The sequence below is a fragment of the Rhipicephalus sanguineus genome, chromosome 5 (genome assembly GCF_013339695.2).
Source record: "Rhipicephalus sanguineus isolate Rsan-2018 chromosome 5, BIME_Rsan_1.4, whole genome shotgun sequence".
NCBI lineage: Eukaryota > Metazoa > Arthropoda > Arachnida > Ixodida > Ixodidae > Rhipicephalus > Rhipicephalus sanguineus.
In genome coordinates, this window is record NC_051180.1 from 95,861,909 (window position 1) to 95,885,189 (window position 23,281).

Here is a 23,281-nt window from a genome sequence, read left to right on the forward strand (position 1 = left end):
GCGGTGGGTTTGTAACCATCGTATTCCGCGAACCGGCGTTTCACAAGTCCGATATCACCTCGAGTCGCGAATGGAAAAAATGCTGAGTGGAAATGTGGGCTCACTGAAATTCAAGATGGCGGCGACGCCGCTGTAGTGGGAACGGGCCCACTGTGGACTACGTCCTGGTGCTGTTATTTTCACTTCTAAAGCGTAACAACATTTATGCGCGTGCCGTTTCTGAAGAAACAGTGTACCCGCCGCGGTGGTCTAGGGGTTATGGTGCTCGACTGCTGACCCCAAGGTCGCGGGATCGAATCCTGACCGCGGCGGACGGAGGCAAAATGCTAGAGGCCTGCGTGCTTTGATTTAGGTACACGTTAAAGAAGCTCAGGTGGTCGAAATTTCCGGGGCCCTCCACCACGGCGTCTCACGTAATGATATCGTGGTTCTGGGACGTAAAACTCCATTTATAGTTGTCAAGAAATAGTGTAGAGCATCATTTAACCATATTTTAATAGCGCGTTCGAGCCACGTCCGATAAAGCAGTCACTGTCGCGACTATAGAGCGAGCTGCTCCGTGTAACTAAACCTAACTGTCCTGGTCGGTGGCTCTGCTTAGCCGCTGTTAGCGTACGCGCGTTAACATGTGCGTTATCCGTCGCGATACCCTTTAAACTGTGACCTGTCTGCGGGCAGACGGGCGTGGCTTCCAAGGTGACTGTTGGGCTCTTCTCGAGAGATACACCGACGTCTTACTCTCCTCCTCCTTCTCACCCTCTTCGACGACGACAGCAACTTGCCGCGCTTTGATGGATCGGTGCGCGCTGGGTGAATAATGCACAATGGTTTCTCGTCTCTGCCAGGCTACCGCCGCACGCCGGGGGTGGTGACATCGGTTGAGGCGTGCGCCGTCGACTGCTCTTGCCGAACTTAGTTGAAGCACCCGCAGCTCCGATGTGTGCGCACGGGTCGCCGATAGTTGGCGCTACAGCCGCAGCTGCCTTAGAGTGCCTCGATAGCTGCCTTAGAGAGGGCTGGCGACTCCTCGCCCTTGTCTTGCCGCCTTGTCTTACTGCACGACATTCGGGCACCGGGGCTTTCGACACTGTTGACGCATCCCTGCGAAAAGGTCCCCTCTCGGGTCGCGGCGAACTTTCGTCGTCTTCGGGGGTTGACACTGACTGAATGTGCCGGCGCGGCTCATTAAGGCGATCGTACCGTCCCACAACTTGCCAGCCAGCGCCTGTGTAGTGTAGACCGTCGAACAATAAGGATAGATGTTCCTGGCGCCGTGGTTAAGCGTCAGCTTTGCGCAAGCGTGTCGGTTCTTTCGTGTTCCTCGTTTTTTTCTACGTCTTCGGCGGATGTCTGCTATACCAAACAGGGCAGTCTGCAAGCGCGTCTTGTTAAAGAAGACAGCGGTTACCTTTCTGCAGGTGTACTGTCCGGTCTGTTGCTAAACAGTCAACCATTTATAAAGAAACGCGAAGAACTTTTGCACCCCCATATATCTAAAAGGCTCTTGATGTAACCATGTAGACATACCTTCACACGCAATTTGTCTTCGCGTGCTTCCACCGTATTCCGGCGATAACCGACGGCGTAAACCAAGTGGTATGTTCCCTTTAACAACGGGCTGGACTGTATATGCAGTGAGGGGAGCTTTTCGCTATACACCTGAGCTTTTGTACCCTCAAACGCAGTTCGGCAAGCGGTCTGTAAAATATATATTCACGTTGTGTTGAAGACCGCGAACTTTATGCTGCAATTAAAACGTTGGCAGCCACTTTAAAAGATTGCTGGCATCATGCCGTGTCCGTGACTAACTTATTGCTACGCCAGCGTAATCATAGTGGCGTACTACGCTTTTGCTGTCGCGATAAACCGAAGTGCCCCACTGTTCGGTCACATAGCTAATCAGTATTTGATCGATATCGCTATTCTGCGTACAACACCGCTACGCCGCTTGCACTCCGCGTGCCAACGTCCTTGTCTGCAAGACCGGTTACGTCATTTTAAATTATTAGCCCATGGGAAGCGACTGCCGTGAGAACTTTTCAAGCTTGTATACGTCACTGCGACGATCATGTGGGCGGACGACTACAAAAAGATCGGACCTCCGTGGCTGTGATCGCGGCTATCTCTGTAGTTCATGAAATCGCTATACGCTGCAAAAAAAAAAAAAATAAAAAAATTCTGCGGTCCGAAGGTTTTGCTTGCTTCAACTCTTATCGGCTGGCGCAACACGCATAGTCTTTCCTGTAGATCACGTGTCATTCGCTCTTTCTTTTTCTTGCGTGGTCACGAGAGCGCAGTGCGCAGGGTCAGTAGTTCAATACCCGGCGATAACCCGATTCGCCTGTCGGATGATAGCTGCTTCTACCGCCACTTGACTCCGTTTCTTTCGACGACAAACGGCGACAGTGCAGCGTGATGAAAAGGGGGTTAACGGCGTGCCTATACTTTGCTCTTGATCGAATGACCCGCATCGTTCACTGCTTGTAAGCGATAATGCCCTACCTCAGTGCACTTACACTACTGGGTCGCGTTCGGGTCAGGTCAAAACGGGCATTGGTACTTTGATCTCGTGTACGACCGGATCTTGAACCCGCTTAACAGCCTCAAATAATCAAAGCCGGTGAAGTCGGCGAGCTATAATAAAGCGATGGCTTGACGTTTTAAGCGTTGCGCCGAAGCGCTGAACGTGTTCGTTTGACTTTTCACGTGATATTAGACCATGACGGATACGGGGGAAATGTCAGCCATTTGACGCAAGAGTCGACGCGTCTTCTCGGTTCCCGTGCGGTAAACATAAAACTATCCGTTTCAAACATTCGCCACAAGTCTTCCTGTGGGCCCTCAGCGCTGCGGTAGTAAATTAGGCTTTTGTGGTAACAAAATCGATCTCCTCTCGTTAATCGTTCAGTCATTGAAGAGATATTGCACTGCGTTCTGTAGAGGAACGTGAGAATTAATATAACCAGCTTCGGTGACGTCATTCGCCGAGCCGGTCCGGGTATTGTTGCGTTTTGGCAGAGGGGACGGACTGCTGAACAATATCAACTATTCACTAATTGAGGACCGTAGAAGAACGTGCGGAACCAAATATAGAATGGTTTTCTGCTAGCAGGATGTGCCATATTGTTGTCAGTAGAAATGCTTTGAGAATCGTGGTACGTCAAACAGGCCTATAACGGCTCCAGATCTGGGCGTTGAACTAGAGGAAGCAGTGGCCTTCACTTTCTGAAGTAGACTTCTCCCCCCCCCCCTTTTTTTTTTTCTTTGTCAAATGAATTAAGTTAAGCTTGGGACAGTTATAATCAAAGGTGATTTAGTGTTGTCCTTTAGGTGTACTTCAGCCGATGAGGGTGCTTTGTAGTTTACGTGTACGTCAACGTAAGCGTAAGGTAACCGCAAGTGACACCGGCAACTCTGGCGGGTAAACGCACTTTGAAGCGAACGCCCGGCCATTGTAGGGTGTTTCCTCAGTAGCTTGTATAGTACGATGCCCTGACGTACACTGACGTCAGACATATTGTAGTCAGTTAGCGCGCATCTGCTGCTGCTGCTGCTGCTTCCTTTAGATCTTTGCTCCCTCCCGGGGAGGTATTCAGTCACGTGACAATCTTTGCCTTCGAACGATTGAGCTCGCATCGCGTGCACAGGTGTCACCGGCGGTTTCATAGCTCGTCTTTGTTTTCTCCCCATCTGCGCAGGCGCAGTTCGTGCGGCTTCTTCCACGCCGCATTCCGATTCTTTTCGTTAGCATTGCAACCGCTTGCTTGTTTTTCTTGGCCTCTCTTTCTTTCTTAGTTTTTTATATCTCTCGCCTTTCTCGAGCTTATATATTGTCGGCGAAACACGAATCGCGGCATGTGCGTTTTGCTCTCGGTGGATTTCTCATTCGTCGCAAGGCGCCGTCTTATGTTGTTCGCGTGAACAGCGGCTTCTCGTGGCTGGTGCCGGGCTGTGCAGGACATGCCTTCCGACAAGGTACGCCGTAGCGCCATGTTTTTCTTACCATTGCTAGGCGAACGCGTTGCTATTACGGTGGTATGGTAGTTCATGGACTATCGCGTAGTCGTGGCGCCCATCGGATGTAACAAATTCGCTGTAATACAGCTTAAATCTATTCCTTGTGCTATGCCCCGGTGAAGCTGGCATAGCGTGCGTCCGCCCTCTACCAGCTCGAAAATACGACACGTCTGCTGCTGCGAACGATGCCTCACCGTAAGCGCGCGCTACGTCGTTAGTTTTAAATTTTGATTGCCTGATGTAGTAACTGTTTTCTTCTTTCTTTCTTTTTTTTTTCGATGCATGACCTACACAAGCGGTGTTGCGGCCGCCGAATCAGAGGTTGAATGCATAAACCGTTCAATGATCTGCTCGTAGCATCCCTGTTAGTTCTGCAGTGAAACGTTCTACCAGTTAACGCCCGCGAAAAGTCGTGACGTCAGTAATTTTAGTTGTTTCAGCCTTTAAACGGTCTCCCTACAAGCTACTCGGGTTCATATGTCAATATAATCCAACCTCCACCCCCCCCCCCCCTTCCCCTCCTCTAGGCTACATCTCTTCGCTACTGAAAAACTCTCACCGCTTGTTGCCCGAACGTGTCGCTTCCTTACCGAAAATTTATAGAGCACGTCACGTCTGATTCATTGTGATGTGGTTATCGTGTTATCGCATTTTTCGCCGTGCAGCTTGGGCAGGCGCAAGCGAAGTGGTATGCGCGCGCATATACCGGGTGCTTGGCACCCGCGCGTGTTTCTTTCGTTTATACGTGAAAAAAGTGTAAATATATACTACCGGGGGGCGCGTCCTTCGACGGGCTCGATCGCTTCTCTAATCTGCATCTGCTGTTGCTGCTGTATTGCTCTATCTCGTCAGTGGAAGCTTTGCGCAAGCGGCCTTCGCGCGTTCAGGCATGCGAGGCCTCCCCGAGTGCCGCTGTTGCATACTTGTAGGGCTCTCGAATGAGCGGAATTCTGTCGAGTCGCGTGTGAAATCCTCCGCAGCTTCGCCGGCGACGTCAGTACACTCGCGAACTCACGTACAGGCGTCCTTCGCACGGGACACGGTGCAACGCGATCGCTCACATGCGCGTACGCGCGCTGCGTATAGGTATATACGGCGGGTTTCATTATACACGCTGCAGCCTGCTCGTGGCTTGCAGTTTCGAGGGAAGAAAACCAAATGCGTTGATCAGCGAATTCATCCGGTTCCAAGCGCACGCGCATTCGTTGGTGACGTTGCCTTTTTTTTTTCTGAGCTTTGAAAAAAAGACGTGTGCGCAAAGAGTGAAACGGCGAGGGAGCTTTTGTCCTCTTTTCAATCGAGGTACACGCGCCTGTGCCTATTCGCGACCCGTTTGTCCAACGATGAGGCTTATACTACATACGGTCGTATGCTTGGTAGCCACTGTCAACGGAACGAAGAGGTAACTTTGGTTAAAAGGGCATCTGTATAAAAAAAAAGTGAGCTGCATTACTTCCGAATGCATTTCATATAAATACACGTACGCGCAAGAAATATCAAGTTTTATCGCGAGAGTGCGAAACGAAATACGTGTCGCAGTTCGGCCGTGACGTCACGGATTTTCGTGTGCATGAATCCACGTAATCTAAAGTCTGCAGCCATTGATATCCTTTTTTTTTTGTATCCACCAGTGTGTTCGTTTCTTTTCAAACGGCATCTCAGGGTACCACGGACACACGGAACGGCAAGCGAATGCAAACGTCATCTCTCAGCTGACGTTTACTGGAATATGCAAACACACATGCTGACGCAGTAAAAAAAAATCAAAAAAGAAAAAAAAAAACATTCAAGTACTTAATTTCTTTGTCCTGCAAAACGACACGGAAAAAGACTGTTACATGACTTTGCCTCGATGAGCCACGCTTCTCCATGATGTTTATAATTTCGGGTCGATAACAGCGTCATTGTATTACTAGTTATCTACAGAGAAAACGACTCTTCCTGAAATGTGCCGTTCGGCCGATTAGTCATCGAGGAAGTGGCTCATTGTGGCTGTTTCCGCCGCACCACGTGCACCCGTTGCCAGTGCAGGAAGCTTGACGTGACCTCAGCCGAGGCAAGTCCTTCGTCCGCTGCCGACTTCCACCCTGCTTCGCCCCGGAGCGCGTATATCGTCAGCCTTCTTGCCGCGTAGACGCGTTTCTTCGAAGCAGGACCCCTCGTCATTGTCTTTAGTTTCCGCTGCGGATAGCAACGCTGCCTTTTCAAAGCGATAGACAAGGAGTCCCGGGCGCCGTACACCGCCTTAATAGTTTACTATAGGAATCTGCGATCGGCTGTGTGCATTGCAGTGCGCTTTCTCCGCATAGCATCTGGGCGTGTCGCATAGCTGCGCGGTTGGATTCTCAAGGGATCGTTGGCATCGCTTCCCCGATGCGTGGAGTGCAGGTGTGTGCCTAGACGTTGCTGAGTTAAAGGTCAAAGTGCCATGCCGTCTCTGTCAACGCTATGTTTCAATTGCACTCAGCTTTACGGACGTTAACGCTTGCACTTCGAGTCCCTTAACCGCACGTGTGACTTTCACATCTACTGTTTCAACTTCGAAAGTTTCGGAAGCAGCTGAGCAATCCGTCTCTATCTCTATCTCTCTTTCTCTCTCTTTCTTTCTCTCCCTCTCTGCAACAGCTAGTGTGACAGCATTTCCGGCTGCCTAAATGCACGTTGGAGTAGAATAAGCCGCTCGCACCATTTTTACTCTCTTGTTCGCTGCGTGCCTGTGTCATCACTATGCACGCTGTACAGCTGGGCTATACATGCACATCATATGGTTTTCTTTAGTGTAGAAATACTTCTTCATGTCAGCAATAACGAAACACACGCACCGCGCGCACACGCAGGCGTGCGAAGCATTGTGTGTGCATGACGCAATAGCAACAATGCAATTATAGAAGAGGTCGACACTCTTTACTCAGCCTGATTAGGTTTCGCATTCGACCGACTGATCGAATAAGCGCGTAACTCTCCCTATGTCTCTCTCTCTCTCTCTCTCTATTCGCTCCAGCTTTCTGGCCTCGCACCTTTCTGCCGGTTGTTTGCAACGTCTAACAGAATAGTAAGCGCTGGGGGAAAAAGAAAAAAGGAAAAGGCGAATCCCCAGGCAGAGGCGCCTGCAGGCGCACAGCGCGCATTCACACACACACACGCGCACCGGAGCCGAGGACAGTGCTACTGCAGAAACTCTGACAGCAGCAGCACTCTCCTATGATTAAATTCGCCGCGCCTCGGCGTCGCCCGGCCGATCGGTGCGCTCATTTGGCGCAACCCGCCATTAAGAGACCTATGGCCGCGCGTTGCCTGTATAGTCAGTTACATGCAGCGTAGGTTATGCTGTGATAGGCGCTCTCTTCAGTGGGTGGTGTCACGTATACTTCCCAACTCATGCAAGTGTTAAGCTGGGAGATTTCCAGCTTAGTATGCTAACTCTCCTGCTTAGAACTCCGTTCTGCAGCGCTGGACTCGAGCCAAAACTCAGCTTTTTAGTAGACGCGCCAAGTAAACTTAAAGCTAAAGTGACAACAAGAGGTAATAGCGGTAAAAAACAAGAAAAAGATAAAAAAATATCCGGGTACTGACTGCGTCGGTGCGGTCGAAAGCCTTATCGGCATAAATTACTTAACTTCATGAATAAAACCACGAAAAGAAGTAATTAAAACGCCACGCCTATCACACGCGCTTACATACGTGTGGGTTGAATGGGGCGATTGCTCCTTATAGCCGGTTTCTAAGCATTTTGTACTACCAAATGTACACTTCGGAGCTTAATTAACGCGAATATGAACGTGGAGCAGCAACATTACATCTCATCTTCACGTTTCAATCAATAGTGATAGTGCATTGCGATGAAGGCTTCTTTTGTCTTATGTACTTTTCTCATTTTTCACTGTTCGCAAGCGCGAGCGCGTGAATGTGTATGTGTACATTGAGATAGAGCGCTGCACACCTTTAAAGCACGTCTTGATCCAAGGACACATGCTGTGTGTAACAAACGCTCCAAACTCGCCCGTATATGCATGGCCGAACGAAGGGGGCGCGTGTTTCGAATGTCGTTCGTGTCTCCGTTGGACGTGACCGCTGCTTGCACGCCCTGTAGTGCGCGGAATTTGCATTACCGGGGTAACAATGTGTGTCAGAATAAGTAGCAACAGCAGCGCCATAGCGCGCTCTGTAGGCCGTGCGCGTCGCGTGCATTTGCCGCAAAATTCCTCTCGGTTCGCTCGGCTCATTTGTCGGGCGACCGAGATGTCTTTCTTTTTTTCTTTTCGTATGTTCTGTGCCGTCGGCTACACGGCCAACCAGGTGGTGGGGCCATCGATATTCATTGCTTTTCGACGGCACGCGTGCACTCGGGGCCCCGCCTTGCGGTGCGTATAGCTTCATTTCTGTCGAATGAGGTTCGTGGTGGAGCGTGCGGAGGCATACCGTTTCAGACAGGCGATCTCCACACACCTTGTCCCCGTTTCAATGTTCCGTGGCAGTGGTGTCGGTGTATAGACAGCTTGCAAAGACACACGCGAAAGAAAGGCGTCGCTCTCGCTCTGTCATCCTCTTGTGGCTATGGGCAACCTGATTCAAACACATCCCGAAGTGGTGATTGATTTAATCGTTCTTTTTTTTTTTTTTTGAGTTCTTGTACATCGCCGAACCTTTCGGCCACAACCTTAGCTCTCTTGCGCTCGACCCATAGAGACGTGGGTGTCAATATTACTTCGTTTATTAATTTTTTAGGTGGCCAACCTGATGTATGTACATATCACTTGTCACGTTGGGTGCATTTGCAGGTAGCAACATGACAGGCTTTTGTGCCTCATCCTTAGACCACGCATTAGCATCCATAGCGCTACTGTTAATCATTCTCATTGTAACTCGCCGAAAATAAAGTCTTGAGGGACTCTATAGAAATAGAGAAGAGGGTTGAAAGCGCAGGTTCATGCCTTCGGCGAATTGCGAGACCGGACGCGTCGGCATCTAGAGTCTCAGATTGCTTCGTGAAGTGCAACTCTTGCGGTGAAGTCTATTCCCAGGTACTGCCCACACGCAATCACAATTTCGGCGGCAGTTTCCTCACTTTGTCTATGCGTGACGTCACATGGCTCCTGTGTAGCGTCACACGAAGTGTGTGTTGCGGCGGGGGGGGGGGGGGGGGTGCATCTGTCTCGTTTTTTCACGCCTGTACCTATTCTGCAGTGCGGCGGTTATATTGGTTGGCGCTTCCTCTCAGCTGCATCTTCGCTTGTGCGCGTTGTTGACCTGATTACTGTCCTTGTCTCACAGCTCGTTTCAACGAAGACAGCTCAGTGCCGTCACGATGAGTGATCCGGTACACATCCACCCAGTATCGCGTACCGTTATAACGGGCCAAAGGACCCGTGTTCTCGAGTGCAATTTATCTCCACGGATCGACCCTTCAAAGCGATTTTGAAACCCAGCTTTTACGGCTCTTTTTTCCACGTGTATGGACGGTAGCAGGTAGCGACTTGACAAGTCGGAGATCTTGGCTGTTTCGCAGTGACGCAATGTTGACGCACCCTCGTGGAGTGGCTGGTCAATCATCTCGGCAAACTTGTAGACGTTGTTGCACTCCTTACAGTTGTATAGCCCGCGATTTCGTCATTCATGGCTAGGCCAGCTAGCTCGCTCGCGAAATAATTTCTTTACAGCGGAGTGTGCAGTGCTTTCGGGCGCGGCCGTTGCTGACACGCGCGAGCCTACATACGACGTACATAGAGCATTGCACGGGCCCGGGCCGGCCCGAAAGCCCGGGCCCGGCCCGGCCCGCGGGCCGGGCCGTCCGAAGCGTTTTTCGGCGGGCCCGGGCTGGGCTCGGGCGTGAAGCCGCGGGCCTGGGCCGGGCCCGGGCTTGAGGCTGCGGGCCGGGCCGGACTCGGTAAGTCGGGCCTTCGAGCACACGCGAACGTTATGCATTGCATGAAGTGACACGTGCAAAGAGCTGGCTCTTAGTAAAGCTTAGCAATAAAAATAGAAACAGTTGAAGTGCTATTTTTTTTCACCAGTATAGATATAGATTGGCACTGTATATTTTCACTAACGTTTCGTCTGCTGGACCAGACTTTGTCAAAGTAACAAGTACATCGTGGTGGGTTTCCTTATAAACACGCCAGATCATATATATATATATATATATATATATATATATATATATATATATATATATATATATATATATATCTGTTAACAGCACTAACAATGGGCCAGATCACGGTTGTTCCCATGGGAGGAATAAAGATTTCGATCTTTTATTCGAGGTTCACACATACGATACATTTCATTTCTATTCCTTGGTATTACGTGCCAAAACCACGATATGATTATGAGTCACGCCGTAGTGGCACCGGATTAATTTCGACCACCTTGAGTTCTCTAACGTGCACCTGAAGATAAGTACATAGACGGGTGTTCTTGCATTTCGCCCCATCAAATTGCGGCCGCCGTGGCCGCGGGAATCGCACCCGCGTCCTAGGACTTAACAGCGAAACAGATTAACCGCTTACCTACCACCGCAGGCAAAGCAACACTTCGATGCATGTACACACCGTCCGATCGCCCGCTACAAAGCGATCGATTTTCTGTCCGATCGCCCGCTACAAAGCGCACGGCATCATTAATAATCATCAACTAATATTTTCTAGCGGGCCCGGGTCAGGTCTGGTCATGAACAAGCGCGCCCTGGATTAGTTTAGTAATGAACGCCCGGGCCGGGCTCAGGCTGGGTACGGTCAAGTACGCCCGGGCCCGAGCCGGGCCCGGGCTTGGAACCACGGGCCGGGGCCGGGCCCGGGCTTGGAACCACGGGCCGGGGCCGGGTTCGGGCTGGGTTTGCTTATGTACGCCCGGGCCCGGGCCGGGCCCGCGCTTGGAACCACGGGTCCGGGCTGGGCTCGGGCTTCATAAAGCGGGCCCGGGCCGGTCCAGGGCCGTAAAATCCGGCCCGTGCAGTGCTCTAGACGTACATACCTGCCAGCGTCCACACGGGACACTCGAAGGCGCTCCGTACATTCATGCATGCTAGGGGGGCTCGACGTGAAGCGGAGATGCGGTCTTCCCTTATCGGCGCCCACTATGCGCTATTAACAGCTGATAAGCTGGGAGGTGCGAGGACAGGGGCTATACACGTATCCGCGCTCTGCTTTGCATGGCGCCTGCGAGGAACGCTGCCGCGTCGCTGTTCGCCCCGTCTTCCGACTTGCGCCATATACGCCTCGTTGTTTAGTTCTATTGCTGCGTCTTTGTGTCAATGCATAAACGTTCCATTCATACAGGAAAAGACGTTGCAGTGCCTGTTTCTCGGGCGAAAGTTAGTGCTCCAATCTGTACAATATAGAATTGCGCATTGCGCGTGACCCCTCTCTGTTCTGCGTGGCATCATTTCGAACTGTGCGTTCGTTTCTGCATAGCGATTGAACCTCCTTGACAGCCCGTCAGCGAGGCAGCGCAGTTGGACACATTTGCGCGTGCCCGAATAATATGCTGTGTTACATGTATACGACAAATGTCGGACATGACCTATGCGCGTAGTTTAATTTCGTTTTTCTTCTTTTCGTTTTCTTTCCTTAGTAAACGTGCTAGTATCTCACATAGACCGAACGGTCGTTGTTAGCAGCTGCTGTTATGTATTTGCTGTCTTGCAGCGCAGTGCATTGCGCGGAGTTCCACTGTGACAGAGCGTTGCGAATGTTAGTTTTTTTCACCTCTGTCTACTGAACTATGAAATACCACATAGCTCCCTCACTTTGGAAAGCGCGCAAGTCCTGGTTATAAATCTAGCAGCATCGGTACACAGATTTACGTTGTCGCACGATCGCATCGCAATCGTTCGCCGCTGAAATTGCGCGTACGTATACAGTAACAAAAATTTTATAATGGCGCTGTGCGGACATGAAACGCAGATGTATTGCAGTCGCTGAATAAACTCGTCCGCGTTAATTCGCGTTCGCCCTGTTCGGCATTTCTGTTGTCCATCAGTATTCCGCAATCATTTCTTTTTATCGTTCTTACACCCCCCCCCCCCCCCCCTACCATCAAGTTGCGCGAAAAACTCGGCACACCCCTCCCTTTCCCCCAATCATCTTTTTTTATCGTTCCAAGTTGCGCGAAAACTGCGCAACCCCCTCCACACTGTCAGCATTGGTCGGTCAGCAAGCGCGCTTCACGCGTCAGCGCGGCCTCCTCCTCGATTCCCTACTTCGACCTGCGCAACCTGTGCATTGCCTGAGACCGATTAGATTGGAAGCGTGTTGCGCTGCAGCCTCCTCTTGAGAGGAATCGGACCCTCTGTGTGTGACGTATTTTCTTCCACTCGATGGCGTTACGTCTTACAAATGAAGGGGAGGGGGCAGAGGGGGTATATAGTTAGTAGCGGGGTAGGGGGAAGAGGCTCCTGTGGCAATCGGAAGCGAGGAGACGGATACGTACGTGGGCGAGACTGATAACGGAGATGAAGAGCTGAGGAGCCGGGGCTGACGATGGCGTCTGCGCCGTCTGTCGATAAGAGTTGGGTGGGGGTGGGATGCACAATATCTTCTTCTCCTCCTTTCCCATCGTCGTCAGGAGGAGGGGGGGGGGGGATGACACCGTCGGCGGCCTCTCGAGCGCTTCAAAGAGCGAGTCGCCGTCTTCGTCGGCGCTTAGAACGGTCGCGACCTCGCGGCCGCCATCATCACTCATCGTCGCCGTCGCTGAAAACTCGGGGAAAAAAAAAGTATTGTGTCGCGTCCCTTTGGGCACCGTACGTACGTGGTGTGTCGATCGTGCGCGTGCTTTCGAACTGCTGCTGCGAAGGTTGGTGTTTCATCTCCAAAAGAACTACGTCGCCGGGTTTGGGGGAACGTAACGCAACGGAAGAAACATGGCCGACGACAAGGTATATCCCTAACCTTCTTATGCATTGCGTGCCGTTCGTTTGGTGCGAGTGTTTGAAGTTGATTCGGACGTCGGAGGATCGAGTCGCCAGTGTGAACACTGTGTGAGCGCATGTATGTGCCGCGTAACGGACAGCGCTGCAATGAATTACAAGGGAAAAAATGACCAACGGCAGGATGTTCTTTCCTTGACTCTCCAACATCTTTATTGCAGAGATTTCTCAACACGTGTGCGGACTTACCCGAAGGATTGTCTTATCTCTTCTTGCGTTTTTTTTTTCTTTATCAACCGCAACTGCTGTGTGCTGAAGGCGGCGGCTTAATTATTTCCCATGCTCGTTGCCGTTCTGTTGATATGCCCTAGCCTCTCTTATGAATAGCGCTGGCGGATCATCTATGTTGAATGTCCTCTATGACCCGAGTCAAGATGATACGCGATAACAGTAGTTTAAATTTCGTCCCATCCCCTTCTCGTGATCACAATCTTTTTTTTAACCCCGTCAATTTATTTTATGCGTTCTGCGCACGATGTGTACCGTCGGTAGCCCCGCCAACGAACACGCCTTCTTTTCTCGAGTACGGCGAAGAAATCTGCCCCCGTTTAGTGGCACGGCAGGGCGTGTGATACGGGCTGCTGATAAATATGGCGGAGGTTTGGGTGCGTATCTCTCGGGCCGCCATGTTTTTTGCGGGGTTGCGTATCTTTTTTCGGGTACGCTCGCGTCTCGCATTGCTCTTATTATAAAGGGCACTGTCGACGTTAATAGCGAGTTTTAGTATAGCGGATAACAGCAAACGCAAGGATTTAGCGTTAGCGTTAGCGTTGCGTGCTCCTAACTGCGCATGAGCAGAACGTAAACGTAGCCGGAGCTCTTACGTACGAACGCTATTTCTGGAATATAGCGTTCAACGCTAACGCACGCAAGAGATCCCGTACGTAGGGCAAGATGGCGGTGCCTGTTGAAGCGAGAGCCGTCCACTTCGAATCTTTGTAGCCGTCGTCCTGCATTACTAAACTTATTCATTCCCTAATAATGTTCGTATTTGATTTAGATTTGAGTAATGAGGCTTCGCCAACCGTGTACCGCCGATAAAATAGCTCCGTTTTTTGAGATACAAAGTGGATTTGCGCTGCAGAAGGCTTAGCAAGATTTGTTTCCAAGGTTCGCTCATGTTTTCTGTAGCAGCGCAGAGATGGCGACGCTGTCTTTAGTCGCCTCTTTCCAAGATACGGCCACAAGTCAAGCAGATACATGTCAGGCGTCGTTTCCCTTCATGCCTTTCGCGGCAGTGCATGAATGTGACGCGTGATGCGTCCCAGCTTAAAAAGGCCAGGTAAGAGGGGTCTTGAAGAATTCTCGAACGCGGCATGTCGACAGAAACCAATGTGTCAGAACTGAACACTTCTGCAAACGCGACATGGAGACGCAACAGTGGTGACTTTGGATCAGCTCAACTTGATGGCGCTTTTGTGGATTCTACAGTGCATTTAGTGTTTTTATGTCTAGATGGCGCCGTATGCGCTTGCGTTAGCGTTAGCGGGAATGCCTTCCGCTGTACTAAAAGACCACCAGTTGACACGCAGCGCGTCCTGTTTTAGCGTTAGCGTTGAGACGTACGCTAACGCTAACGTAAGCGTTTCCCGCTATACTAAAACTCGCTAATATCTTTAGATACGCAAAGCTTTGCGTTAGCATTTGTCTCCACTGCGCATACGTCATACGCTACCCTCTTGCGTACCCACGTTAAGTTACTGAAATGGCGTATCGTACCCAATGAACGCTATCTCTGCGTAACCTATTGTAAAACTGCCTAATGAATGTAGAAAGCGTTCTGCGCTGCCCCTCATCTATGCAATCGTTAAACCATGCCAGTAACTAAGAAAGCCGCGCTCGCCGAACAATGTTTAACTGACGCCGCGAACATAGAAACGCAGCTCGTTAATCTTGAGGTCAGTTGTTGGAGAGTCTTAAACGCCTCGTAAGATACTCGCAGTATTGTATCGCACTTTTATTTTGCCGCCTTTGCTTTGCACCGGTTCTTGTCGGCGAGATCGCTCAGTTGCGTCGGCCCGAATTTCACGTTCCGCCGCTTCCAAGATTCCTGCGAGGTTTCACTGATATCGATCATGCATGGACAACGTGGGTTCGGGTAGTTTTACATTGCCTGGAATTAATGCGTACGCTTGAATACGTACCAAAAGATACGTACACCTTTAGCTGCTTTTATTTCGATCAAAGATGCTTCATAAAGCGCTGATGAAACCGCTTTTTTTTTTCTTCTTTAATGCACGTTGAAGAGCAGCACGATTGGGTCAAATTTAATCCCGATGGATCTATTACGGCGTCGCTCGAATTCATGAGTGCGTTCTAAATTACGAAGTTTTTGACGTGCGTGAGACAGCTTTCACGTGTTGTATGTATACAGGGGAACTTCCTTCTCTAAACAGAACGATGTTTTCATCGGCGACGTCCTGCGGGGAAACCTGATTTTCGTTGGATTTTCGTCAGCATGCCTTGTCCGTGAAGCGTCGCCCTTTACTCCCGTTGTAATCGAGGTATTCCGCCAGCATCTCTTCACGTGACCAAAGCTATAGTACCTGTTACGGCAAAGCTCCGTGGGAAAACTACAGACTACTCGGGTGACGTATTGCGGGTGACGTATTGCGGGTGACGCATTGGGGAAGAAGTGTCTGACCAGAGGTGGACTGCAGTGGCGTAGCCAGGGGGGGGGGGGCACACCGGGCCCGTGCCCCCCCCCTGAAAATTTTTTTTGCTATTGCATACTGAGCCCAAAATGACACTTGACCACATCTGCCTGCCCGGCCCCCACTACAAATCACGGAGGTCCCCCCCCCCCCCGAAAAAAATTTCTGCCTACGTGGACTGTGACAAAAGGCGCTACGCACAAAGCAGGTAAACAGTGATCGCCGATTCGTTGTAGCGAACGTTTGGGAAAGAAAAGGCTGTCGGAAGTATTCGCTTAGAAAATGTTATTTTTGTCCCTGGTGTGTGGAACAAACTCGTTACTATTCGGACATCGCTCAATGCTCCGGAGAATGTAACCTGTATTCCGACCTTTATAGGCATTCTATAGTTTCAGTTTCCCGTTTATCGAAGCATATCGCCGCGCCGGACATGCCTCCCCATCTGGCTCGAATCTTTGCGGTGCCTTCGGTATGACTTTTCTTCGATATGGCTTTGAGTTAAATGGCCTTGCCCAGCGAGTCGCATTTATTCGCTGTCCCTGCATATCGCGTTTTGCGGGGAAGCAGCACCGAATTTTGGCAGAAAATGTGCGTCACTCGGCCGGGGAATCTCTCTCGTTCACTCGATCGAGCAAACGCCGCGTAGCACACGCATATTGCGAGGTTTGTGCGTATTTTATTTTGGCGTGACCTAGTTTCGGCCCTCGAAAAAGCGGCCTGTTTTTGGCGGTGACGTACGTACTCCTGGGAACCGAGCTAGGCCGCGGAAAAGAAGAAAAAACAAGTTATACGTATATAGACCACACGCTAGCTCGGACGTCGCGATGGTCGGTGCTGGATAAAATTACGTTCGCGAAAGCGGGCAAGCCGCTGGCGCTAATTGTGTTAATCAGTTAGATACAAAAAAAAAAGTCAAGATAGGAGCTGCTGCATTCGTCTGCCGCGGGTGCGGTGGTGCGCACAGGCCGAGTGGTGAGAGAGGGAGAAAGTTGGAAAGAGGGAGAGGACGCATCTCGTGTCCCCTCGTTCGGGACAGTCAGCGGCGAACGTTTGCCCTCTGCGCTGCGACCGACCGACGGGGCGGCGGTGCGGCAAAGAACCCCGGGGTCCTTCGTTCGCTCCCGTACCCGGACCCCCACCGCGTGCTTCGGCATTGCCCTGCGAGGCCGGCGCCGCGGCGGCTCGCTTATTGATCGCTGTCTCTCCCCCTCCTCGGCGTTTTCTCTCTCTCTCTCTCTCTTCGTCTCGCCTCTTTTCGCACCAGCCAAACTCAGACGCCGGAGTCCGCGGGTGAGGACCGCGGCGCCAAGTGGTGGTAGGCGTGAAGAAAGCGCGGGGTTTATGCGGGAGAGGAGGGGTAGTTTGCGCGACTACCGTCGCGAGGAGGACAGGAGGCAGACGGCTCTTTGGTACAGGGATATGGCCTATAACCGCTGTATTGTCGCCCCTATGTACCTGTACCGTGTACCGCAATGTGAGCGTGAGTTCACGACCGCCGCAGTGTGGCGGCATACGGTCCCACCCCCACTCCCCCTCCCTCCCTTTCCGCCGGACGCTGTTACTGTGACCTGCGGAGCTCCCGTTTTTGAACAGCCGCATTGGCAGAGGTATAGAGGTTATAATGAGGCTAATTGTGTTTCGTCATAGCCAACAGCACAAACGTTAGCGACGTTGTGAGGAAAGAAGTCCTCCTCTCTTTCGAGTCGCGCTCATCCGCTGCGTGTAATACCAGTCTTTTTTTTTTCTCTTGCTTTGTTTATTTGAAGTATTGTTCTAAGCTTCTGGTATGCAAATGATCCTACACAATACACAAACACCCAATTCGAAATCGGCGCCTCTTGTGCTTTCAGATAACTCCGCGACCGTTTGAAGACCGCTTATTGCAGGGCTCTTCACGTGGTTACACAAGATTGCCGTTCTCAGATATGCCTTCTCGTAGTGGCTTTGGTGGGTCTCCGTCAAGACTTCTGACGGCTGCTGCACTGCGAACGTATATTTGACTCGGCATCTCCAAGTTTTCCCGACATTTCTCGCTATCTGCGCCGGTTTTCTTTTTCCTCGAAGAGAAGATCAAAGTGCTTAAGGAGGTCGCGGGTCTTGGCTGGATGTCCCGTACGTAAGCAGGCGCACTCTTTCAGATAGGGTTGACGTCAAGACCTTTAAGTGCGGGTCCGCACACGCAGAGACAACTATCTCGGTCAAGTGTCATGCACAATGGGAAAAAAAAAAAGGATTGGAGTGTCTGGCCGGTGTTACTTCGCCCGTAGCCTTGCGTAATTCTCGCACCTTTCCTCGCGGTCCTGTTTGGCACTGTTGTTTAAGGAGGTGTTACAGGACGTGGGTTCGATTCCCACCCACGGCGGCCCCATGTCGATGAGGGCGAAATGCAAGATAGCCTATGTACTTACATTCATAGGTGCGCGTTAAAAAATTACAAGGGGAGCCAAAATTACTCCGTATAGTTAATGAAGTACGCCGCTGTGCCTTAATCATATCGTGGTTTTGGCGCATAAAACTCCACAATTACGGTACTCCTTTGTAAAAGCTCCTAACCGTACGTTCAAACTCTGAACGCTTGGCCAGTGTGAGTGGCCGGTCCATCTTTGATTTATTAGTTGAAGTTTATTTAAGGTAGAACCAAAGCACAATTGGACTAGGGGACCGGCGAAAAGGCAAAAAAAAAAAAAAAGCCTCATAAGGCGTCCGCCCCCTTTAAGCCCATAAATCCCACCAATATGGCACAATGTTCAATGTTATAATTAACAGTGCAATAATGTATTTAAAAAATAAGCATATATGAGTTATTACATGCAAGTCACATGTGTATAAGGAATACGAAACAGGTGACAGTGTAGCCCAGGCAATGACATCAGAAAGTAATCTACGTGTTTAACAATTGACACAACGTTTAGAGTACACAATCGCGCATGATCTTCAATGACCTTATCGGCCATGCTGTTTGCCTTTAAGGGTGGGCGTCTTTTCCTTTGGCTGCGTGTTTGCCTACTCGTCAGATAGTTATAAGTATAGTGACAGCAATGTAGTTGTAGTTCAGACGTTCCAACCAATGACGTTCGTTCTGTTTCCGTGACGCCACGGCAGCGTCTTTGAGGCACTGTGTTTCGCTGTCGAAATGCTGTTTTGAGCTGTTACCTGGGGAGAAGTTCGGAACTGAATTCTGAGGTTGTCGCGGACTATATACATTTCCCGACATGGCAAGCTTTGCATAATACTGTCAGTATAAGCAAGCGTGGTGTCCCTTTCTTTTTTTACTAAATATTTTTGAAAAAGCTGTTGTTTCCATTGCTTCGTTGTATTGAAATTCCGTAGACCTCCCGTGGAAATGCAAGCGAATGTCATGCTTGATTGCTGCAAGCCGTTCATGTGTGTCTCTAAGTTTTTATGAGTCTAGGCGCCTATTATTATTATTATTATTATTATTATTATTATTATTATTATTATTATTATTATTATTATTGTTGGTCGCTGAAGGGCAGGCGGATCAGTGCTCCGCACTTTTACAGGTTTCATGTTGTGTGGAATTGCATACATTTTATTATTATTATTATCATTATTATAAATATTATTATTAGTAATAGTAGTAATAATGCCTTGTTGAAGGATGTATTACCATACATCCCTCAACAAGGCATTGTAGTCAGTCCATTTCCTATTTTGTTGCGCTTTGTCGCGCTTCCCTTACGTGCGTGCTTTTTTTAAAATAAAGGTCGCGCCTTCTGATCATTGCGACCACTTCGTTGAGAGCCGTGTTGTTGACGTGGTTGCTCCTTCTTCTTCTTCTGTGCAGTATGGACGAAGCGACAGCTACAGAGTTGCAGTTAACCCGAGGGTTCCCGATGACGGCCGGACGCCAGACGGGCGGCCTAGGGCTCGGCGGAAGATCGGAAAGAAGGAAAAGGAACAGAACTTGGATGACCTCAAGCAGGAAGTGTCGATGGTGAGTCCTCCTCCTTATTCGCGTGCAGCCGCCGTCAATACGTGAAACACTGCCGTCCTCCGTCGACGGATGCAGTCTCCGCGCTGTTGTGGCGCGGCGGAAATGACTGGCGTCGACGTCTGGGCATCGCTTAAAGTGACCCGAGTGCACGTCTGCGCTGTCGTCGCAGTCGACGGCAGAGGAACGCGGCAGTCGGCCGCGTTCGGTGGTCACGACATGGCGTGCGCGGAAGACACACGTATTAATAAGGCCGCTGTTCGGGCGCCGCCGCTTGCGATGGTGAAGAGCAACAAGCGTAAATGTTCGCAAACGGGAGTACGAGGGAGTGAATTTCTTTTTCTTCTAATGGCTGGTGCAGAACTTCGATCCAATTTAGATCTTTGAAAGGGCCCCTAAACCACCTCTGATATTTACTGACATTTCACATAAACACGCGCATTGTGTTCAGAACGCCTTCACGATCAACAATGCCAAACGCGGCAGCACCACGAGACGCGGGCGCGCCGCACAATTAAAAGAAAAAGAAATTCTGTGCTCCTCTTCGGTTCTTTTCGTATCCCCGGCGTTGGTCATGACGTCACCACGCCCACCTGGCGGCTGCCGCCTGATTTGGGGTAAGTGGCCTCCTTTCCTCCCAGTAAAGAAAATCTCGGTGCCTCCCCTGCGACCTCGGCGTGGAAAACCTCGCGTAGAGAAGCTGACTTCCAGGAGACGCGATCACCGTGTGGTGAAGGCAACTTATCAGGGGAGATGCGACACGTTCGAGCATAACCGCAAGCTTGTAAGAAAGCCGCGAGCACCGCCAAACGATTTATCTTAAGAATTCGGTATCATGTTTGTGGTGGTGGTGGTGGTGGTGAAAAGCATTTATTTACAAGGAGAGGCGATCATGTTTGCGGACGAAAAGATGACGGTACGGGTGGCTATGCAGTGGAGCAATGCAGTTTTCGTCCGAGGTGCTCGCATCGTTCATCACGTTCACTTTACCACTTCGTTGTTCAAATGATGATCGTGGCGGGGCTTGATGTTATTGTTTTCGGGATTGTTGACGTCATACTAACCTTACCTCCTCTTTTTCAGGATGAGCACAAAATCCCCATCGAAGAACTTTATGCACGACTTGGCACGAATCCAGCCACAGTGAGTACTACTTCTTGCCGCTCCAAGAAAAACTTAAATGTTTGCACACTTAGAGTATATCTTCGCCAGCAAATCGAAGCTTAATTCTGAATTAAAAGCAGCTTACCGCATGCAGGAAGTTTTATCTTTCCTCGAAACTGCTTTCGCTTAACTGATGCAACGTCTTCGACGCATACCATTGCCGAAAGGCAATGAAAATGCTGCATATATAATACGTAGGGCTGAGGGTAGTTGCCACCTCTGCCTAAATATCAAAGTAGGTTTTCACTTTCTTGGTGTTGCAGTTTAGCTGTAAACATTTAGGTGGTGCTGATCTTAAAGTAGCTGTATTTCCGTCAGTGTAGTTAAGTACCAAGAACGTGACAGCTTCTTTTTACAGGCCAGGATTTTGGCATTATTGAACTAGAGGAACTGACACATGCTTCACCAGGAATATATCCCATGTTCGTAATGATTGAAGTCTACAACCTTGAGACATTCTTTTGAAGCGTGGACACGTTAATCTTTGAGACAGATGTTTCTTTTAACATTATGAAAAGCCTCTGATACTAAATCTTGGGCAAGTTTAGCGGTGACTCATGGCTTACTTGCTTTCCTGGAATTTTGTTTTCTTTTTACGCGATGAACGTTATTTCATCTGTATAAAGTTTAGATGCGATGTGTGCACAATAATCTTGATTTGGACTTTAGTGTGCGCTATATTTCTTGATGCATTTGTTGTATTTTCTTTTTTTATTCCAACAGGGCCTCACATCACAACAAGCTAGGGAAGTTTTTGAAAGGGACGGTCCAAACTCTTTAACGCCCCCGAAGAAGACACCAGAATGGGTCAAATTCTGTAAGAACCTCTTTGGGGGTTTCTCCTTACTACTGTGGATCGGCGCGGTGCTCTGCTTCATCGCATATTCCATCCAGGCAGGCACATTCGAGGAACCGCCCGATGATAATGTGAGTATTGAGCATCCAGCTATCCCCAATTGTGTCACCTTTTGTTTACTTTTTCCTATTTTTTTGTTCGGTTTTCCTTTTTTTTGTTCAGAGGTGAGGGGGGCAGTGGGGGCGAGACAGTGGAAGGGAGAAATTCAGTTTCGCCGCAAGGGCGAAGCACTCAATGCGATAGCAACAAATTGGAATGTTGTACAAAGTAAGGCTAGCAGATAACCCTAACATCCCACCTGGCGTAACTCAACAAAACGGTGGTGTAAGGGAACGCAGCCACTGCAGCGAGCGAAGCGACCTATCGCTTCAGCGCAAACCAAGCGGCAAGAAAGCACGCTCAAAGCTATGAGCAGTCTGCTGATCCCTGTCAAGATAGGGCGCGCGCGACCGTGCCCGGCCGATCAAAGTACGCAGTTCCGGCCGGAGTGACGCACCCCCCCTCCCCCTCCCCCCCTCCTTCCCGTCACTTTGGGACACACCGTCACGGGCCCTTCGCGCGACGAAAGACGGCCTGCACGTTTCCTCTCTGCTTGAGCCGCAGTCATGAGCTACCCTCCCACGCTTTCACTCGCACATTGAACGTGCGACGCCTGGGGCGATGTTATCGATTTGGAATTTATACGGAACCTCACGGCGACGGCATAGATGCGTCTGGAGTGTCCATGTAACTGCCACCGCAATAACATGATGACAAGCAAGGTAACAAAGAAATCAGAGTAGCCATGGTTGCCACAGAATTATGAACTACACTTAGAAGGGCACTCTTTAAATGCTATTCCTCTTCCGACAGTCACAGACTGAATGGGGCGCATTTTTATTCGCGCCGAACAGCAGCACACTCTCCTCGCGAGTGATGAACGTGCTCGGTCACAGGATTGTTTTTTTCTCCCTATCGTACTACCGAGAATTTCAGTAAAAATCCCCGCATTGGTGTGGTACATGATTTTTTTTTTCTCCAGGATACATAGTTGAATCGGCCAAGTCAGCATGACACTGATACTATATATTTGGTTGCACGAAGTGCACGTGTGTGCGAAGGTGAAGCCTTGCCTGCATGTAAACAGGCTTGAGCTTTACCTACTGCACGCATGTTGTCAGGTGAAGCTAACATTCAGTATCATCGAATAGAACCTGTTAATGGGTCCCTTCCGATTTTACCGTGTCTTAACTGGCGTTAAATAAAAAAAAACTTAGCAAGATTTCAGGTTTAATGCATTCAAATGTACAAGCACAGTAACGTTAAAACAGCAGACTAGCTTTACTAGGTGTGCTGTCAGGTGAAGCCAATATTTAGTATAGTTTAATCTGTGAATGAATGCCGTCGAATTTTATCGTATTGTAACCGATGTTTTTAGTTGCAGAGATGCACGTTCAAGGTCCTTCAATGTACAGGTGCATTAATTATACTACAATATTGCAAATAAATGCCGTGCTTGGAGCACCACAAAGCTCCTTTGATATTTAGCTCATATGAAGTCTGCTTGCTCCTCCCATCATAAATTGGCAAGTTATCGCTGATGTACAGTAAAACCTCGTTAATTCGAACTCGGTTATTTCGAAATCCCGCATAATTCGAAGGGTTTCTGTGGTCCCGTATTGTGCAATGTAAATCTGAGTGGATAATTTGAAGCGGCGGTCAGCGCC

At 49.8% G+C, this 23,281-nt stretch overlaps 1 protein-coding gene across 5 annotated transcripts in view; it reads left to right on the forward strand.

Annotated features, from left to right (window-relative positions):
* LOC119394018 (sodium/potassium-transporting ATPase subunit alpha) overlaps positions 1–23,281 on the forward strand; it is a 139,034-nt gene that overhangs the window by 84,474 nt on the left and 31,279 nt on the right. For 3 of the 5 annotated variants that reach the window (XM_049415590.1, XM_037661225.2, XM_037661227.2), the window contains exons 2-4: positions 19,409–19,558; positions 20,639–20,698; positions 21,443–21,646. In XM_049415590.1, coding sequence (XP_049271547.1) covers positions 19,409–19,558; positions 20,639–20,698; positions 21,443–21,646 — 414 coding nt within the window. Of the gene's footprint in view, positions 1–12,865; positions 12,896–19,408; positions 19,559–20,638; positions 20,699–21,442; positions 21,647–23,281 lie in introns of those variants that run through there. The other 2 variants (XM_049415591.1, XM_037661226.2) reach the window with 1 other exon arrangement.